Source organism: Syngnathoides biaculeatus, chromosome 3 (assembly GCF_019802595.1).
Source record: "Syngnathoides biaculeatus isolate LvHL_M chromosome 3, ASM1980259v1, whole genome shotgun sequence".
In the NCBI taxonomy this organism is placed as follows: Eukaryota; Metazoa; Chordata; class Actinopteri; order Syngnathiformes; family Syngnathidae; genus Syngnathoides; species Syngnathoides biaculeatus.
In genome coordinates this window covers 15,672,525-15,691,068 of record NC_084642.1, presented here as the reverse complement: position 1 = coordinate 15,691,068, position 18,544 = coordinate 15,672,525, and the positions used below count along the sequence as shown (strand labels likewise).

General features: G+C 40.1%; 1 protein-coding gene across 1 annotated transcript in view; it reads right to left on the bottom strand.

Annotated features, from left to right (window-relative positions):
• Positions 1-18,544, bottom strand: part of LOC133497496 (protein unc-13 homolog C) — a 137,157-nt gene that overhangs the window by 100,992 nt on the left and 17,621 nt on the right. Inside the window, exons 2-6 of the mRNA XM_061813390.1 lie at positions 16,411-16,457; positions 12,693-12,775; positions 12,510-12,588; positions 8,862-8,867; positions 7,194-7,265 (exon numbers count right to left, since the gene is read on the bottom strand). Of these exons, the coding sequence (XP_061669374.1) occupies positions 7,194-7,265; positions 8,862-8,867; positions 12,510-12,588; positions 12,693-12,775; positions 16,411-16,457 (287 nt within the window). The remainder of the gene's footprint in view (positions 1-7,193; positions 7,266-8,861; positions 8,868-12,509; positions 12,589-12,692; positions 12,776-16,410; positions 16,458-18,544) is intronic.

Below are 18,544 nucleotides of genomic sequence, written 5' to 3'. Positions count from 1 at the left end.
CACAGTTGTTGAAAGCAGAATGAAAAACGATGATGTTGTTTTGATTTTCCCAAAGTTGATGATTCCACATTTGGTGGGTTTGAATGAATTCTAAACAATGCTTATGGGACAGACAAATAGCAGGAACAGCATATTTTACGAGTCAAACAGTGGATCAATCTTAGTCCTTCAAAGACACAAAAGTGATCAAGACACTTGCCTTGAATATAATATGGCTGATGTAGCATTTGATGAATCATAGACCTGGTCCAGATTGATTGACAAGATAACTTATCTTTTACAATTGCTTGTTACTAAATGTCCTGAATGCAATAAACCTGAATAATAATATTAATTTCTAATACTTTTCTAATATTAAAATCAAATTCAGTCATGTGGCCCATTTTTCCATTTTGTGTTTTTGATCAGAGCCTAAAATCAATATGTGAAACAAAATTTTTTTTTGAAAAACAATATATAAAACATTGATACATTTGATTTTTGACTGCGAATTGAAAAGAAAGAAGAAATTATACATGGCTTCTTTTGGCAGTGTCTCATATCAATCAATTCCTTTCCGCCTCTCTCCCAATGGTGCCTATCACACTAGCAAGTAGAAGTGTGAAGCGCACTGGTGTGAGTAACCCTGTGAGGTAACCCTGGCTGTGTGGTGCAAGACAATGACACAAGTGTTTGACAACCGCCATGTCTATCTGAGAGCAACGAAGCAACAGTCAAAATCTTGCATCCCATTTGACCCTTCCACTTCACCCCGTTGTCTGTTGTCTGCCGCTCTGTCCAAACACCCACTCCCAAAACCCAAAAGGGTATTCAAGTCAGTCACAGGGGTTTCTACTTGTATTGCAGATTGAAAGAGTGGTCTGAAGTAGTAGTAGGACTGTGAATTGATTCTATTTAACTCACTGTCTTTGAATAACACATTAGAGACTAGAGTTTTGTTCTCAAAAACAAAAATGTTATCTCAAATATTATAGTTCACATTTTATTGATTTCTACCAACTGTATCATGCAAGCCTTACCAGATTTGACTTAGTTTTGACTTCCCTTGTTCTTGACTTGATATAACATTGCTTTGGTCTAGGTCTTCACTTGGTCTAATGTCCTCAAATACTTGGTCTAGCCCAGGTCTCAACCTGCCTCAGCTGTCGTGTTATATTAATCTCACATCATTTTGGTTTTGGTATTTACCTGGTCTTGACTTGTTTATGACTTATTCTTGACCCTTCCTCATATTGCCTAGATTTGGTTGAAACTTGGTCTCAACTTCTCAAAGTGTTTGTCTTGACTTGGTCTTGACCTGCCTTGGACTTGGTCCAACCCTTATTTTCCTTGGCCCAGTTGAAATGCTTCCTCGGTTTGCTCGGGGTCAGAAGTTGATTGGCCCAAAGAACCTGGCAGTTGTAGCTGATCACCTGGATGCTTCTGATTGTGGTGGTTTTCTCGAAGCTGTGACACTCACATAATTCCACTCTTGTAATTCGCTGAAGCTCACAGTCATGTATTTTGCTGGTGCAGCTTCTCAAATAAAACAAATTATGAAGATATAGAGCAGTGTCATTTCATTTAGTGACTGATAAATAAGCAATTATTATTTTGGTATTTTTTTTTCATTAGAAATTCATCTTAGACCACTTAGGTGACAAGATCCTTATCGTCATAATGCTTCAAGTTTGCGAGTGTTAGGTGTACATGCACTGTATTCTTGACCGATAAACACAACCCATGTTAGTATTAGTATTAATGTTGACAAGACAACTGAAAAGCTTGCAATTAGCTGGCCTGCACACAATGTTCTATTCTGCCCTAAAAAGGACATCAACTGGAAATATAATTCAGATGTCTTATACGTCAGCCGAGTTGAAACTTTATCAGGCAAAGAAGAGTGGTAGACACCAGTGAGTATTGTATGTGTAAGATGGAGAGACATCCCTACTCAGGAGGTGAGAGGCAGTTTGTTCAACGTGGACGCCTGATTGGTCTCGTCAACGCCGCAGGACGGCAATGACGAATCACTCTCTGCATTCCTTCCCTTCCACTCTTCTTTCATCATCCTCTTTTCTCTGACTCCACTCCCTAACATCATATGATTGTTTATACGGAGCTCTTCCTCCCCCCACCCGGCCTCCAGCCCCCTCTTCCAGTCCTCACAGGGAAGCACTCTCCTGGACTTAATGCAGCAGATAAAACTCTGACATCTGCTCGGCCTACTTACCATGACCACACAATCTGCAGTCTTGCTGGGAACTCCACCACAAACATACGCAGCTCTTTGTTTGCCCCTCAATCTGAAAAGACTTCTTGACAGCTGCCTGTTTAGGTCTCTTGTTTACAAGGATGCACAATATCAAATTCTAAAGAGGGAGCAACCCAGCTTCACTAATAAACAGTAGGGCAGTTCCCCACTGTCCCGATTGTCCATCTTTTAAAATCTTTCAATCTCATACGCCGCCAGCGTATACTGTGAAATAATGACCTAAACGCTATCAAAAGCCGTGCCTTAATTAGGTTTTATTGTCTTCTTTACTTCTAGTACATTTTTCCATGCTGTATGTTAGCAGCCGGCACGGTGGATCAGCTGGAAAGTGTTGGCCTCACAGTTCTGAGGTCCCGGGTTCGATTCTTGACCCGCCTGTGTGGAATTTGCATGTTCACCCCATGCTTGCGTAGGATTTCTCCGGGCACTCCAGTTTCCTCCCACATCCCAAAAATATGCAACTGTCACGAACAGAAAACAGGCTTGGACCTAAATCCACGACTCGAGAGATGTAGAGGCAGTTCGGGAAACGTATATATTCAGTGCAGTGTCGGGGATCAGACAGGCAGTCAACGGGAGCAGCAGTAACAAGAACGTCAGGCGTAAGAGGCAGGTCAGTGGGCTGGCAGGAGTCGGTACACGGGAGATCAGGAAGGGGATTACGAGAGTGCGGGAAGGAGGCATGAAGCAACGATCTGGGAAAGGCCAGACCGTACGTGTGGTTCTGTGTAACTGGGATGTAATTACTAGAGACGAGGTGCAGGTGTGCGCCTCCGCTGTTTGCGGTAGGTGTGTGCCGCCTCGGGGACCGGCAGGGCCATGACAGCAACATTCATTGGACACTCTAAATTGCCCCTAGGTGTGATTGTGAGTGTGGCTCTTTGTTTCCATGTGCCCTGCAATTGGCTGGCAACCAGTTCAGGGTGTACCCCACCTCCTGCCCGTTGACAGCTGGGATAGGCTCCAGCACTTCCCGCAACGCTTGTGAGGATAAGCGGCTAAGAAAATGGAGGGATGGATGGATGGATGTTAGCAAGCCAACTGTTAGCTTGTGAGCATATTAGCAGTTCTCTTTTGTACGAATAGTACGCAACTACAGAATACATTGTAAAATCATTGTTAATCCGTCATATGACTTTGTTGTTCTTATTTCTGTCTCGCTATATTGTATGATAGCATGCCAAGAGTTACCCTGTAAGCATTTCTTCAGTTGTCATTACATTGTACAGGACAAGTGCTTTTTGTACTTGAGTTATGTTGCTACATTATATGTGAGCAGTTTAAGATATCAACATAAAATGGCTTTCCATTGGAAATAGTACTGTTACCCAACTATCAGCCAAGATGTAAAATCTTGGTCTCCCTTCATGTTTTTTGTACACAGACTGCTATTTTGGTAAATACAGTAATACAATAGAAGCTCTTGGTATGTTTACAATTCTCATTTAACAGTAGCTTATGTGAAATCCTTATCATTCATACTTTTTCTACTCAGATTGCTCTCTTGGGATACAAGTATGTTAGCTTAACTGTTTGAGTAACATGACGCAAGATAGCAGGCACAGTGATTAGAGGACACTTCCAATAATTATTGTGCATACAAAACCGTGTCAATTCACTTACTTGCATGTGTGCGCAGATACACATCCCTTGGAGGGTATGGAGCATCTCACTCATTGTTGCAAATAATTTATAACTGCAAATTTCAGGTCCACCAACTCTGTCTTACGTGCGTCCTTTTCTGCCCCTGTCCTGTCCAATCTTGTCCTATCTTGTCCCGACCTTTCCTCACAGGGAATAGCATCACTGGCCCTTACAACACTCGATTCTAATGTGTCATTATGCTGGGGGTACAATGAGTTACTTCACTCATCTTTTTTTTCCACCTAGTGTCTTGTCTTTTGGTGTTTTCTTTTCCTTTAGTTTCCTTTTCACTCCTCTCTCTTTTTGATTTTTCTGTCACTCCACATTAAAAACTTAGTTAGACTGATCGACAGTTAGTCTTAATAAATATCCATTTTAGCATTTGGTCAAATCTCGAGAAAAATAGTACCAATCACTGGGGCATCATACAAAAATGAAATGAAAAATTGAAAAATCGATTTGCCATAGTGCTTTCCGTGCTCAGGTTGTTGCTATCTTGATAGATATTAGCATAACTGTGGTTGACTATAGAGCAAATTCCAGTTCTAGTTCTAGTTCAAATCAGTTCTCATTCCAAAATAGAGGGGATGTAAATTCCTTTTCTTAACACTTTTTTATGCATTTTGCTATCTTTGATTATATATTTGATAAGCTGTTTGCCAGCACACCAACATGTTAGGAAAAGATGGGTTTTAGCATGAAAGCACAATTACTGATGCACGAGATGTTAATAGCTAACTTCGTGTCCCCATATTGACATGCTACATTATACTGTATGTCAGCTTTTACCATTCTACAAATTTCCACACATGGAGGGCTTACATTAAAATACTTGTACGGGGCAGATGGCAATAAACCTTCGGCATCAGGAGATAAGTCAACATACTTCATGTCTATCTTTAGAAACAGTACCGTATATAATGCATGGAGTTCAGTCCTCACGTGGCCCAAGTTAAAACTAGTATGCCCTGTTGTTTACCGAGAGAGGGCTCTCACGCCTGCCTGCTGTAAATCCACCTCCCACACTTGGAGAAACGAACAGCAATCAATTAATACAGAGACAGCTTTGGAGGTCACCACAAAAGTGTCTCTTCTTATTGATTTTACCATTTTACCTAACCCTTTTACCCTCTCCCTGTCCTCTATTAGCTTCCATGGCTACTTGGTCTTTCTTAATAATTACTGGATATTGTCAAATTTGACGTGGCAGGAGGACATTGTAATATTCGACAGAAACATGTACAAAGTATTTGTGTATGTAATGTGCCAGATGGGTTGTTTTATAAAGCCAAGTGAGAAAGTCACAAGTAAAAAAAAAAAATAACAGGTGACGGGTCTAAAAAAGTAGTACATGTCAAATCTATTAGGCACCAATCAATCAATAAGTAGAAAACAAAGTAAGCAGGACTACAATAACAGTTATATTTAGCAGTGTCTCCAGATGACTACAGTTTATTGAGGTATTGTTCCACTGTCTAAATCAGATAAATAACTGGATGAGCCAAAATGTTCTCCAACTAAATCACAACAAACCTGAGGCAATTTTTTTGGGCAATAAAGAAAAGAGAATTGCTGTTAGTAAACACCTGGACTCTCTATCTTTAAAGACCAAAGACCAAGTCCGAAACCTTAGTGTTCTGATTGATTCCGGCCTGACTTTCAACAATCATATCAAATCAATCAAAAAAAACTGCCTTCTACCATCTGAAGAACATATCGAGAGTGAAATCTTGTACATGTCAAGCAGACCAGGAAAAGCTCATCCATGCTTTTATCTCAAGTAGACTTGACTACTGTAATGGTCTTCTTACTAGACTCCCAAAAAAGAGTATTAAACAGCTGCAGCTCATTCAGAATGCTGCAGCTCGTGTCCAAAACAAAGAGGTCCGAGCATATAACTCCAATCCTCGTCGTAGCACTGACTTCCAGTCATCTTTAGAATAGATTTTAAAGTTCTGCTACTGGTCTATAAATCACTGAATGATTTAGACCCTGAATACATGAAAGAGATGCTTACGGATTACAAACCCAGTCGAGCTCTGACATCGACTGACTGAGGTCAAATCGTGAAGCGCAGAGTCCAAAGCAAACATGGTGAAGCAGCATTTAGCTATTATGCCGCACACAAATGGAATAAGTGGCCAACAGAGGTGAGGTCAGCCCCAAGTGTGAATGTTTTTAAATCCAGGTTGAAAACTCTTTTTTTTCTCATGCTTTTTAGAATATATCCACTTTTTGATCATATTACTTGCACTGTATGCGGTTATAATTGTTTTTTTTTTATTTTTTTGTTTGTCATTTTTATTGTTTTTATGCCATTTTAAATGTTTTATCTCTTTGTTTTCAAATGCCTTTAATCATGTAAAGCACATTGAGTTACTTTGTGTATGAATATGCGCTATACAAATAAATTTGCTTTGATTTGCTATAATAAAAAAATTGCAAAAAATGACAATAATTGAGGTGCAAATTTTGTATCTCTATAAAGTTGCATAACTTGACTGAATACAAATATGGATGCGCAAAACATTGTGGAGCAATCATAGAGTTTTTTGTAAACTGTGACTTGGTTTTCAATATTGTGTCAGATCTCACACCGTCACTGAAGTTGCTGTTTTGCTTCTTAACAGAGTTCAAATTGGCTTAACACTAAAATACTTGTTTTTGTGCACATTATGTTGTCTGTAAACCGAGGTAACCACGTCTGTCTCCTATTCAGAAAAGGAAGACATTTATTTAAGAAAGGCGTATAATTTTCTTTATTGTGGTGCAGCGTGCATGAAAAGGAGAGCCACGATTGGAGGAAATACATACATTGCGCTAGTTCTACAAGCTTCCAGAATGTGTTGTTGATGTAAATCAAGAGACTTATTGTCCAGTTCTGATAAAACTGCGGGGATAATAATTTGTTGGGAGTAGCCAATGTTTAGAATCTGACATGGGCTTTCGTTCTTTCTTTGTTTTTTGTGTGTTTTCTAATTTAAACACCATCTCGCCAAAAAGGCCATGTTAATAGAGTAGTTTATAGAATTATAGATGTTGAACCAAAATTGCAGCCAAAGAAAGTAGGCCAGTATAAAACCCCTGTGTTGCTGCCAACATCATCATGCATACTGAACCACAGTTGCTGTGCTAAACAGGCCATCTGTAAAAAAAAAAAAAAAAAAGAAGAAGCTTTTTTTCTAAAATAATCACCTCCAGTGACTTCCCCTCTCCCAGGGGGGCCACATCTGATCTACAAAGATCTCAGCTGTAACCAAACAATAACGGTCAAGGGTGCATGCTGGGTACTCACCAAGTCCTCGTTATTTAGAGTGGAGCGGTTCACCAGAGCGAACGAGATGCCTGCCTTTCGAGCAGTGAGGGTCTAAGAGTAGAAGTAGAACAACATGCACGGTGATGAGAAGAGAGAAGTCCAATGACCTATTTTTGAGAGGTTTTCTGCAATTTTTGATAGCCAGACAATGGATTTGCACAAGTGAGTAAAAAAAAAATGGTGTCCATGCACAACTCCAGCTTGGAACTTAGTGAAGAAAAGATAGTGGTTACTGTTTTTCCAACAACAATATTTTATCATTTAGGGATAAGAGTTTTATTGGCGTCTAAAACATCAAAGCAGAGCACGATATTGGTTGTGAATACATTGGGAGCTTCCATCCCACACTTCTAATCTCATGCAATGCAAAGAACAATTCAAAAATACACCTATCAGGCTGCAAAACACTGGCTTTGAATCCAGACAGTGTGGCTGTCTCACGTCCTTTTGCTTTTTCTGTGTGTTTTTTAGCGATACTGTGGTATTACCTGCTCTAAAATCTAAAGCCCGGGTCCTATGAAGTCATACAATTTCAAAATCTATCAAAATGTTTTAGAAAGCCTTTCTAAAGTCGCACACAACAAGTTGAGACATAATGGATATTTCACAAAACCGTATTTCACTGTTATTGAGGTCTAGGTGAGTGTTATTCTTAGTCTTCAGCTTGTTGTGGCTATGCTATTTTCCCTCTAAAATCCAATGTTTACACAATTTGGAATGAGAAACATACACACTCGCATATTAGACATTGTTCCAAAACATGTGAAATGTTAGTGTATTGTGGGAGATGTCAGAATGGATACTGTAACATGAAATGAAATGAAATCAAAGGATTTACTCTAGGCAATCTTTTGCTTTCATTTATTTTTAAAGGCCCGCGAAACAATGCATAACGGAGCCAAACATAACTACAGGACAAAATGACAGCGCATGTTAAGGCGAGGCATTTTTTTAAATTGGCCGTTACATCTGTGACGTCGCCATGCTGTTTACTTGAAATTAAAATCTTGATCACCACAAAACAAGTGACTGACTATCATCCACTAGTAGCAGAACCCTTGACACTCTACAACAGGTCGGTCGGGTTTGGCCGCATGGCTTGCTGTGCGGCAAACCCAATTGGTGTTAATACAAAAGAAAAGAAGGCTAATATACATTGTCATACCCAACATCAGCATTTTTTTGTTTTATTTGATTTGATTTTTTAGTAGTAGGAAGGTGTAAGTCACAGATTGTAATTTATAAAAAAATGAGGTAACATTTTGTTCTTTTGCTTTTTTTCAGTGGTCCACATGGTGATTAATGACCCAAATTGCATTCACTTTGCGTATTTGTTGAACCTTTATTTGCAGTTTTTACATATTTTTATGTCTGCTACCAGTGCTTAACATATTGTCATACTTGTATGTCAGGTAAGAATGTGAAAATGTCATTTGTAAAATCTGCCTGTAACTTGCAGTTAATAATCCTTTAATGCTGATGATCGAGGCACTGGAAAATTGTGGAACTATTTTTCCTCATTGGACAAAAAAAAAAAAAAAAGAAATCTAAAAACAATCTGTTCCATCATCCTGAAACAGATTGTGTTTCATGTTTAGTGGTCCCACTCGATTGCTCATCTTGAGCAGAGACAAAAAGGAATCTTACCAGAGCCTGTGGTTTCCAGGAAGCCACCAAGTGAGAATGAGAGAGACACACAAAAAGAATTAGACAAGTTGCAGGAAGTCAATTAGGACTGAAAGCACTAACAGCAAAGTAGTTGTCTTTTTCAGAGTGATCTTACAAGTGTTTTAACTGCCATGCAGGACTGCTGATTATGATTTAGCGCTCTTAGATTACTAGCCATCAGAGATTATAAACCTCATTGCATTATTATTTTTTTTTTTTGTGTGTTTGTCTTTAATCCATTCATGCACTAAAATGTTACTCCATTGCAGTCATGCTTGACTTTTCTTTAGCTAGCTGTCAGATGAAGCTTTTTACTATGTTCTGCTGTATGCTCTGCATCGTCATTTGATATACGTACACGTAGAAATACATACAGACGGACACACTGATGTTGTATGGGTGAAGCCAGCTGTGCTACACACACACACCCATATGGAAATGATGTATTTCAAAGAAACAAAAAGTATATATATATATATATCCACTGAATCTTTCAACTCATTGTGGAGGAAATCAGGTGACACAAACGCTACAGACACTGACAATAGCGGACGTGTCTTTACCACCAGCCTCTTGTGTGCGCAGCTCGGTTATGGTAAAGATCTACAGATGACGATGGAGGATGGCGGAGGGAACCTCTACATGAACTGCGAGTGTTGATGTAAGTTTTTGGTTTCTTTCTTTTTTAATCAACATGCACTGGAACTGCTGAGGTTGCTGCAGGCAATACGACATCCTGATACGGATCTGATCGGTGGCGATATCGATGCTTTTTGAATCAATTTCCATTGTTATCTTTCTTTTTTTTTTCATTCTGCGTCTTCCTTCCGTTATGCGGGTGAACGCTGCTGCTGCTGCTGCTGCCCTGAAGCAATCATACAGCAAATGGGAGGCGGGGGGGGGGGGGCAGTGACAAAGGAGCGGCATGACAGGGGACGACGGGCACCAATCGTTTTGCTGACTTCATCCCACGTGTAAAAGGCTTGTCGAGTGTCACTTTTACATGATTTAAAAGCCTCACACCGTTAAATCAAAAGTCAATGAAGTCTCTCCAGTTTATATATTTTTGGGTTGAGTTGTCAGCATTTCGAGTTAAAGTCAATAAAAAAAAAAGTCACAGAAGAATTCACAAAAAAAGCTGAAATCTGACAACTCACTGAAAAATATCACCCATAGCTGTGATGGGTCTATGTAGGAATGGAAAAATATACACGCAAAACCCCAAACGTTTTTAAAAAATATTTTAAAAAATAAGACAACAACCCATACTTACCAAGACAATGTTGGTGATTAATTTAATGAGAGACATGGACAAATACAGCATCAACTTATGTTGTTCACTGTGATATATAATCATTTATCAGCATTCATAGTTTATAAAAAAAACATTCAAATACTTTACTGAAAAAAGGTATCAGTAATTGTTAAAATAAGTATTTATCATGTATTTACTCATTTCTTTATTTTCATAAATGGCTATAGCTAAAGTACACGATGAGAAACATACAGTACATTCACAAGAGACAGTCACGGACAAACAAAAATAGACACGTTTGTTGTTGTCGTTTTGAGAGGCGGCAACCGTGTGCCGCTAAAGTGGAACGTAGCATTTCTGTCGGGTGTGTTATGACACATTATGTGCTAATAAAAACAAATGGGGGGAGCATTTCTGGGACGCAATGTCAAACACTCTCTCTTGGGTAATTAATCACATACCGCAATACCGAATTGCTGGACTGCTTTTCTTATAGTGACTGAAATACAAATATCGGTCCTGGTTGTTTTGGTATCATATCATTTTAATATGCTTTTATTTAATGATAGCTGCAGCACTGTAGTCCCAAGCAAGCAGTTAACACAGCGAATGTGGTCTAGTCCATAGAGGTTTGCACTTGGGCTTCGTCACTTCATTATACTGTGCAACGTAGGAGTACAGCAAATTTCCCGTAGCTGACCGGACCTGGCAAGAGGAGCCATCATTACATTACAGTACATTACACATACATTCTATCCACCTCTGGGGATTATTTCTAGTCATTTGGTTTATTTCTATAGGGCAAGGTGGCTGTTACCATGAGTAACTGTCGAGATCTGCGATCTCTGTAATCATATAACACATACAGTACATTGCACTTGCGCAGGTGTCCGAGTGACGCACAGCCTTTTTAGGTTGGGGTTTATTTATAGTTGTTCTCTTTGTTTCTTTTGTGAGGTGTTGGTTATTATGATTTACTGGCCAAAGGTGCGATCCCGTGAATCATATAGCACGTACACTGGATTACCAAAAGTATTTGTTCACCTGCCTTGACGCACATGAATTTAAGTGCATCCCATTCTTAATCCATAGATTTTTAATATGACGTTGTTCCACCTTTGGCAGTCGTAGCGGTTTAAACTCATCTGGGAAATTTTTCCAGAAGATCTAGGAGTACATTTATGGTGATTTTCTACCATTGTTCAAGAAACGTATTTGTAATTTTACACACTAATTTTGGACGAGAAATCATGCCTCTCAATCTCTGCTCTAATTCATCCGAAAGTGTTCTATCGGATTGTACATGCCAGTCAAATTCATCACATCAAACTCTTTGATCCATGTCTTCATAAACTTTGATTTGTGTAGTGGCGCAAAAGAAGAGGCCGTCCCCAAACTGTTCCCACAAAGTTGGAAATGTCCAAAATATTAGCCTCTGGGCTCCGGAGAAAGGAACGTTGAATGCTTCACCATACCAAGAGATTTTAGAAAGTCAAACAGTTTGGGGATTACCCATTCCTGTTCCATTATGTTTATGCCCCAATCCACATAGCAAGGTTTGTAAAGCTATGGATGAGAGAATTTGGTATGGATTAACTTGATTGGTCTGCACAGTTGTTCCGTCAACCCAATAAAAAAACCTTTTGGTCGATTTCAAGGGACAGTGAGCCAGGAGCTTCAAGTTCAAAATCAGTGTGTGAAAAATATGCTCTTGGAAGAATTGGCAAAATTTTCCAGACACGTACTCCTAAACCTTGTTAAAAGACTGCACAAAAGTTGAAGTTGTGACAGCTGCAAGGAGTGGACCAGCATCATATTAAACCATATGGCCTTATATTGGCACATTACTTAAAGTCATACAGTGTGTGAGTCAAGGCAGGTGAGCAAATACTTTTGGCTGTATTTTGTAGGTTGCACATGCGTGTGCCCACATGTAACCGAAGAGATGCCATGGACCTTTTGTAGTCTTTCTAGCCTGTTATATATGGGCAAGGTGACCATTACCATTAATTCTGGCAATACCTATGGATTACAACAGTATGATGAACAATCTGAAAGTACTTTGGGGAGCCATGTGTTCATTTACAGCTATTCATTTCTTGTTTGATCACTGCAGGACATTTTTCTTTACATCTCTGCGGGGGCTACATACTGTCATCTGAATGAAATGATCATTTTGTTATTCCTCTTTTATTCAGTATTGATCAGGTACCTATAAAATGTCATCAGGTTGCCAGTATGGCATCATTCCTTCAGATGACACACACACACACACACACAGTGCAGGTTTTCATCAGGGTAGCGCAGCGAAAGGTCGCTGAGATAGCATTGACATAAATCACATCCAACCCCTTTTGAGGTAGATGACTCACCAGGTCTCGGACAAGAGGCACTGTCCTCTTGCGGCGTAAATCTGGCATGCTGTCAATGCCGTAAAGAATACTGCCAGCCCTACAGAAGCAGACAGATTTAAAATGTATTAATATCATAATAACCTTAGACATTGAGCCATTACTACTGAGGGGATCTTTTGATTTATGCGGAGCAGCGAATACCGTTGATCACGCCTCCTGTCGTCACCTGTCTCACCTTTGTATGTGACTCCATTACATTCCATTGAAATACGGCCGTAGTTTGTCTAAGCTCCAGACAAATATTTTTATGTTTTTTATTTCTGGCTTTCGATGGCATGGAAACTAAAAACAGCGCGTCTGAAAACAATGGAAGTTCCTGGTGGTCTTTCAGCTGCATTCTACTATAGCTCCAGTTTTATCGGAATGGGACTTGTGGTGAAGGGGTTTTTCCACTTATTGTTGATCAGCTGTAAGACTCTCCGATCACCCTTGAATCTTTGTTTTAAGTGCTTGCCATTTAGTGGTTTTATTAATATATAAAGACTATTTCACATTTTTGTGAGGGGGAAGGACGGCTACATGACACATAATATGATGTCTGCAGGTTGAAATAATTTACATGGGAAAAATATCATTGTATCATTTCAGACAATAGTTGCACCAGTGTGCACTGTCTTGATGTTTACAGCAAGGTGCATTGAATCGTGCTTTGGGGCATTTATTTACTCCAAATGCAGATAGAGGAGGCTCTGAGAGATGATGCCTTTATCTTTACAAACCATTTTTAGAATGATCTTCAACAATTTTACTGATATATTTATTTCATTTTATGCTCAATTCAATTAAAAAAAGGTCCTTGTGCGTAAATGTAAACATGAGATTCCCCGGAGACACCATGTCAGACTCAACCCGAATGCTAACAAACACTGTAAGAGGATGTAACCACATAACATAAGATCATCTATAATACAGTGCAGGAAACTTGCTTAAGATGTAGTAAATCTCCACACTTTACTTCATCTAAAAGAGGATGCTGGATGCTAGATGATGCTGTTTTGAATTTTAATAGAGTTCAAACAGATTTGTTGATGCTCTGCTATGAACTATTGTAATGGCAGTGACACATTTTAATCGTCATTGTTTATCTTGAACAAATGGCACGCCCGGCCACTAATGGGTTGTCAAGTTCTTACCAAAGGGATGGAGATTATTTTCAGGAAATAATTAATTATATTGTGGATCTGAGCAAGAGTCTAGTTTCTCTGTGATGGTTGCCATTTTTTGAGGCTTGGTTGGTCTTATGTACTGTATGTACATAAATATTGAATTTCATCTTTGCTAAATGACCAGTTGCGCTCAATACAGGCGAGCCTCAGTTTACGACAGAGTTCCGTTGATACTGGAGCGATGTAAGGTGAAGGTGTACCGATTAGAACCTCGATTTAACTAAACCCAATTTAAAGGGTATCAGAAGTAATGGACAGAAAATCGTGTCCAGTTATCACTCAAATCACATTTAACAAAGTCGGTTAGTTCCAGATTTAGCTGCTTTTGTTGACTGGCGCTGTGGTACAATCAGTGGTAGAGACTGGGACACGTATTACCAGGGAGTGCAGCTGTTGTTACAGATATACAGTATGAAGACCAGTTGCAGCTAAGAGATGTGCCTACATGGCAGATATCGTGATGTTCCCTTCAAAGGTAATGCATTGATATACGTTACCATATAGTACCTATTCATATCTATGACTGTTGTTTCCTAGAGAAGAGTTCAAAACATCAGGTACACATCTCTTGAACATGTTATTTTCTGATGCAGTATTATCTAGGCACTAGCCTCAGCGGTCAGTAAAGGGACCCTCAACTCCTCACAACAATGTTCGACCAGTATGTCATTGTCAACCACCCACCGCCCCAAGCACAGCGAGTTAAATTTGGATTGAGTTTTGAAACATTTTCAATCTTTAATATATTTATTTAGAATCTATCTTGGGCATTTTTAGGGAATGAAAAGAAGTACATAATTTGTACTGTAAGAATGAAGAATGTTTTTAGGTCAGGAAAAAAAAGTCCTTTGGCGAAAGGACAATTGGATGCAATGGATGACCCCCTCCCCTTATTAGTCCGTTAAATAGAAGCTTCACTGTACACTGTAGTGAAGTCATAATTACTGTACGTTACATTATTTGATTGTTACATTACATGACATTCATTCCTCGTATCTCATTGTGTGGGAGATGGCGATTGTTTCTGTCTCTTTGACATATTGGTGTTCCCTGTCCTCTCAACTCTCTCAACCCTCACACTCCCCTCCGGCCCACTCCGCATCCCCCCCTCACTCCCACCCACGAGCCTCGTTCCTTTGCCACAAGACTCTTGGCTACATCACCTCAACTGCCACTCAAAGCCTCTCTAATGACCTCGACAGTAAGTTCCCCCTGTGTGCCGTTGGAACTCCGTGTCAGGCTACATGACCCCCCAAGTTGCACAATGTGACAAGCGGCAGGGCGGGGCCCTTGCTTCACCCAGGGGGTCCCTTGACTCTCACCAGCTCTATGCAAAGGGCATGATCCAGATGGCCGAATAGTGAGCTGGGGTCATGTGCGCTAAATAGTCGTAATGTTTTTGGAAACCTTTGGTAGTTTTTCTTGTTATAAACAGAGCATGTTCGTGGCACTTCTGGCTCACAGTTCTACCACTCTTTGCTTGCTTGGATCTCAAGTTCTGGTTCATTCAATACTGAATTATCCATAAACAGGAGTGTGACTGTAAATTGATGTCTATATTTGTGCACTGTGATTGGATGGCCACCAATCTGGGTGTACCCCTCACCCTCAGCCAAACTCAGCTAGGATAGACTGCAGTTTACCTGTGACACAAGCAGTTTAGAAAATGGATGGATGGGTTTTGGAATCGATTGACTGGTAACCAGTCCCGGGGTCTACTATGCCTGTCATTAAAAGTTTGCCAGGATCACCACGGTTTGGTTTTCATGTCAGTTAAACCTCTATCCATCCATCCATCCATTTTCTTTGTCACTTCTCCTCACGAGGGTCGCGGGGAGTGCTGGAGCCTATCCCAGCTGTCAACGGGCAGGAGGCAGGATACACCCTGAACTGGTCGCCAGCCAATCACAGAGCACACAGAGACAAACAGTACCACTCACAATCACACCCAGGGGCAAGTTAAAGTGTCCAATTAATGTTGCATGTTTTTGGGATGTGGGAGGAAACCAGAATGCCTGAGAAAACCCACGCAGGCACGGCTAGAACATGCAAATTCCACACAGGCAGGGCCGGGATTGAACCCGGGTCCTCAGAACTGTTAGGCCAACGCTTTACAAGCTGAGCCATCGTACCGCCCAGTTAAACCTTTTACTCGTATAAAATCCAATCATCAGAATCAAAAATGTAATCTGAGCGCCGCCCTTCAGTACTATTTATCGTTTGAGCCATTTTCCTTCATCTTACAGCTTCACAATTGCTTGCTTTACACACACAGACTGCTCTCAGCACACCAGACCTGGACAGTAAAACCCACTTGACAGTCACATGCTTCAAGATATTCTTTGCTACATGAAAAATGGTGGGTTGAAACAAAATTTTCCAAGTTGTGTATCTGATGCAGATATAACAACCTGGAAATAGCTCATAAATGGGCTCATATTCTCTGAACTTAAACTCCAAACGTCTTCAGTCTAAAACAAAAGTAAAGGAATTGCCCTGACTGTTCCAATACTTGGTATTTATCTCGCCTTATTTCACAAATTATAGGGGGCATGCTGCCTTAACTAATAGGGGCAGCCTGGCAGAGAAAACAAACGATATTTTGCTACCTCTGTTCATAGAGTTAATAAATAAATAAATGGACTGTCCAGAAATTGTGAAGCGATTAGATGAGGAAGTGAGCCACCACTCACCCTCCAGACTGCAAGCCGAGCACTTTGGGGTCCAAAATGCTGCGAGGCTGCAAGAAAGATGACAAACTCAGTGTTAAGAAACCACATGCTCCAAGCTACGTGGCTAATCACAAAACTGCTCATTCATAACAAAACACACCCACATTCGATAGTCAATTCAGGACAAAACAAATGATGGGCGAGTTGTAGGATGAGGAGGAGGGAGAACAACAGAGCGGGAAGGGAGGGAAGCACCAAAGGCAAAAATGGACCAAATTATTCCACATCAATGTAATTTGTGGGCTCAAGAACTAAATTGATGTCGCTCTTGGTGCTTCGGGCCCGGATTTGCCTATTGTGTAATGCCCCATGTTCACTGACCAACATAATATGACACAAATTCCTCAGGAAAGAAGCATTTGAGTAGCGAAATGGGTCGGCACAGGATGACGACATCCATTTTTTTTACACATGCAGGATTTTCTTACAGACAAGACGACTGACTGACAGACAAGTTGTGACTTCACTTTGGTTCTGGGATGTCACATCTCAGTTTTGACACACACACGTGCACGTGCACTAGCATCACTTGTACGATAATAAACAGTGACTCAAAACCTGAGTATCCAGAGCACTGCAGTCTGAAAGGAGAAAATGACAGGAAATGTAATGAAGACCATCTCATTTGAAAATATAATTATCTGATGAAAAAGGTTGTAGCTTAAAATGTTAACTGTCTGATCACAACATTGCCCACAACCATTGTGGTGTCTTGTGATACATCAAGATACGTAAGCTTTGGAACTGGACAAGGGAAAACTTACAAATTTCCCTCAAAACTTTATCTTAAAAAATCTTGCCAGATGAAAGGCAAATTATATTTGATTAATAATTCATAGCTAAATTTTGCATGAAAGGGGATCTGTTGGCCTGAGCAAACACCCATCAAGTTTAAAATTGCATAACCAAGTAAAGATGAAAGAATGTCACATACTTTGTTCATGTTAAGACACTTGGGAACTTTCAGATTGTTTTAAAAAAAAAACTTGGCATCTAATAAATCTTTTCACAGGCTTATTACATGCTGTTTGGGTACATTCAATGTTTTGACATATTGAGCTCCAAAATGTGGAGCAAAAAGCTGGGAAGTGACTGATTAAACCTTTAAAATCATGTAAATTTATTGCTGATTAATCACATCCTGAGGCAACTGAGGCACAATGGAATGGACAAATTGCCTGTAACCAGTTGATTCAGCATCAGCTACTTTGCTGTATAAACAACAACAAAAGCAAGCAACCGATGGGAATTTCTGCTCATTCTATAGCAGGGGTCACCAACCTTTTTGAGGCTGAGGGCGACTTCGTGAGCCCCGATCGTATGAAGGGCTACATGACCTGCTTGCGCCAGACTTCCAAAATAACAAAGCTCTTTATACTTTACAAATATATTTGTAAATAATCTACTATACAACATTTAACCATCCATTATTATTTAAAAAATTTCATTAATGTAAGCAAGTCAGATTCAAAATGTAAAACAAATAATAAAAATAATTCTTCCATCCATTCATTTTCTTTGCTGCTTATCCTCACGAGGGTCACGGGCAGTGCTGGAGCCTATCCCGGCTGTCAACAGGCAGGAGGCGGGGTACACTCTGAACTGGTTGCCAGCCAATCGGAGGGCACATTGAGACAAACAGCTGCAATCACAATCACCCCTAGGGGCAATTTCGAGTGTCCAATTAATGTTGCATGTTTTTGGGGATATGGGAGGAAACCGGAGTCTCCGGAGAAAACCCATACAGGCACGGGAGCATGCAAACTCCACACAGGAGGGACCGGGATTGAACAAGAGTCCTCAGAACTGTGAGGCCAATGCTTTACTACTAATAATTTGTCACATTGGGCCAGCAGCGCTATTTTATGTGGTCCATGATTGCAAGTCATTTGTGTCAACTTGCATGATTCTTGGCGAAAATCTGTCCAAAAATTTCAAATTTATATGTGATAAATAATACTGTTGAGACATTGAAAGCCTTTTTTCGGGGGGGGTTACTAAACCACTTTTACAGTGACTTGAACAATATTTGTCTTTGACTTCATTTCGTCAGTTTATTGTGTATACGTAGTACGGACTGTGTTGAGGCAACAAA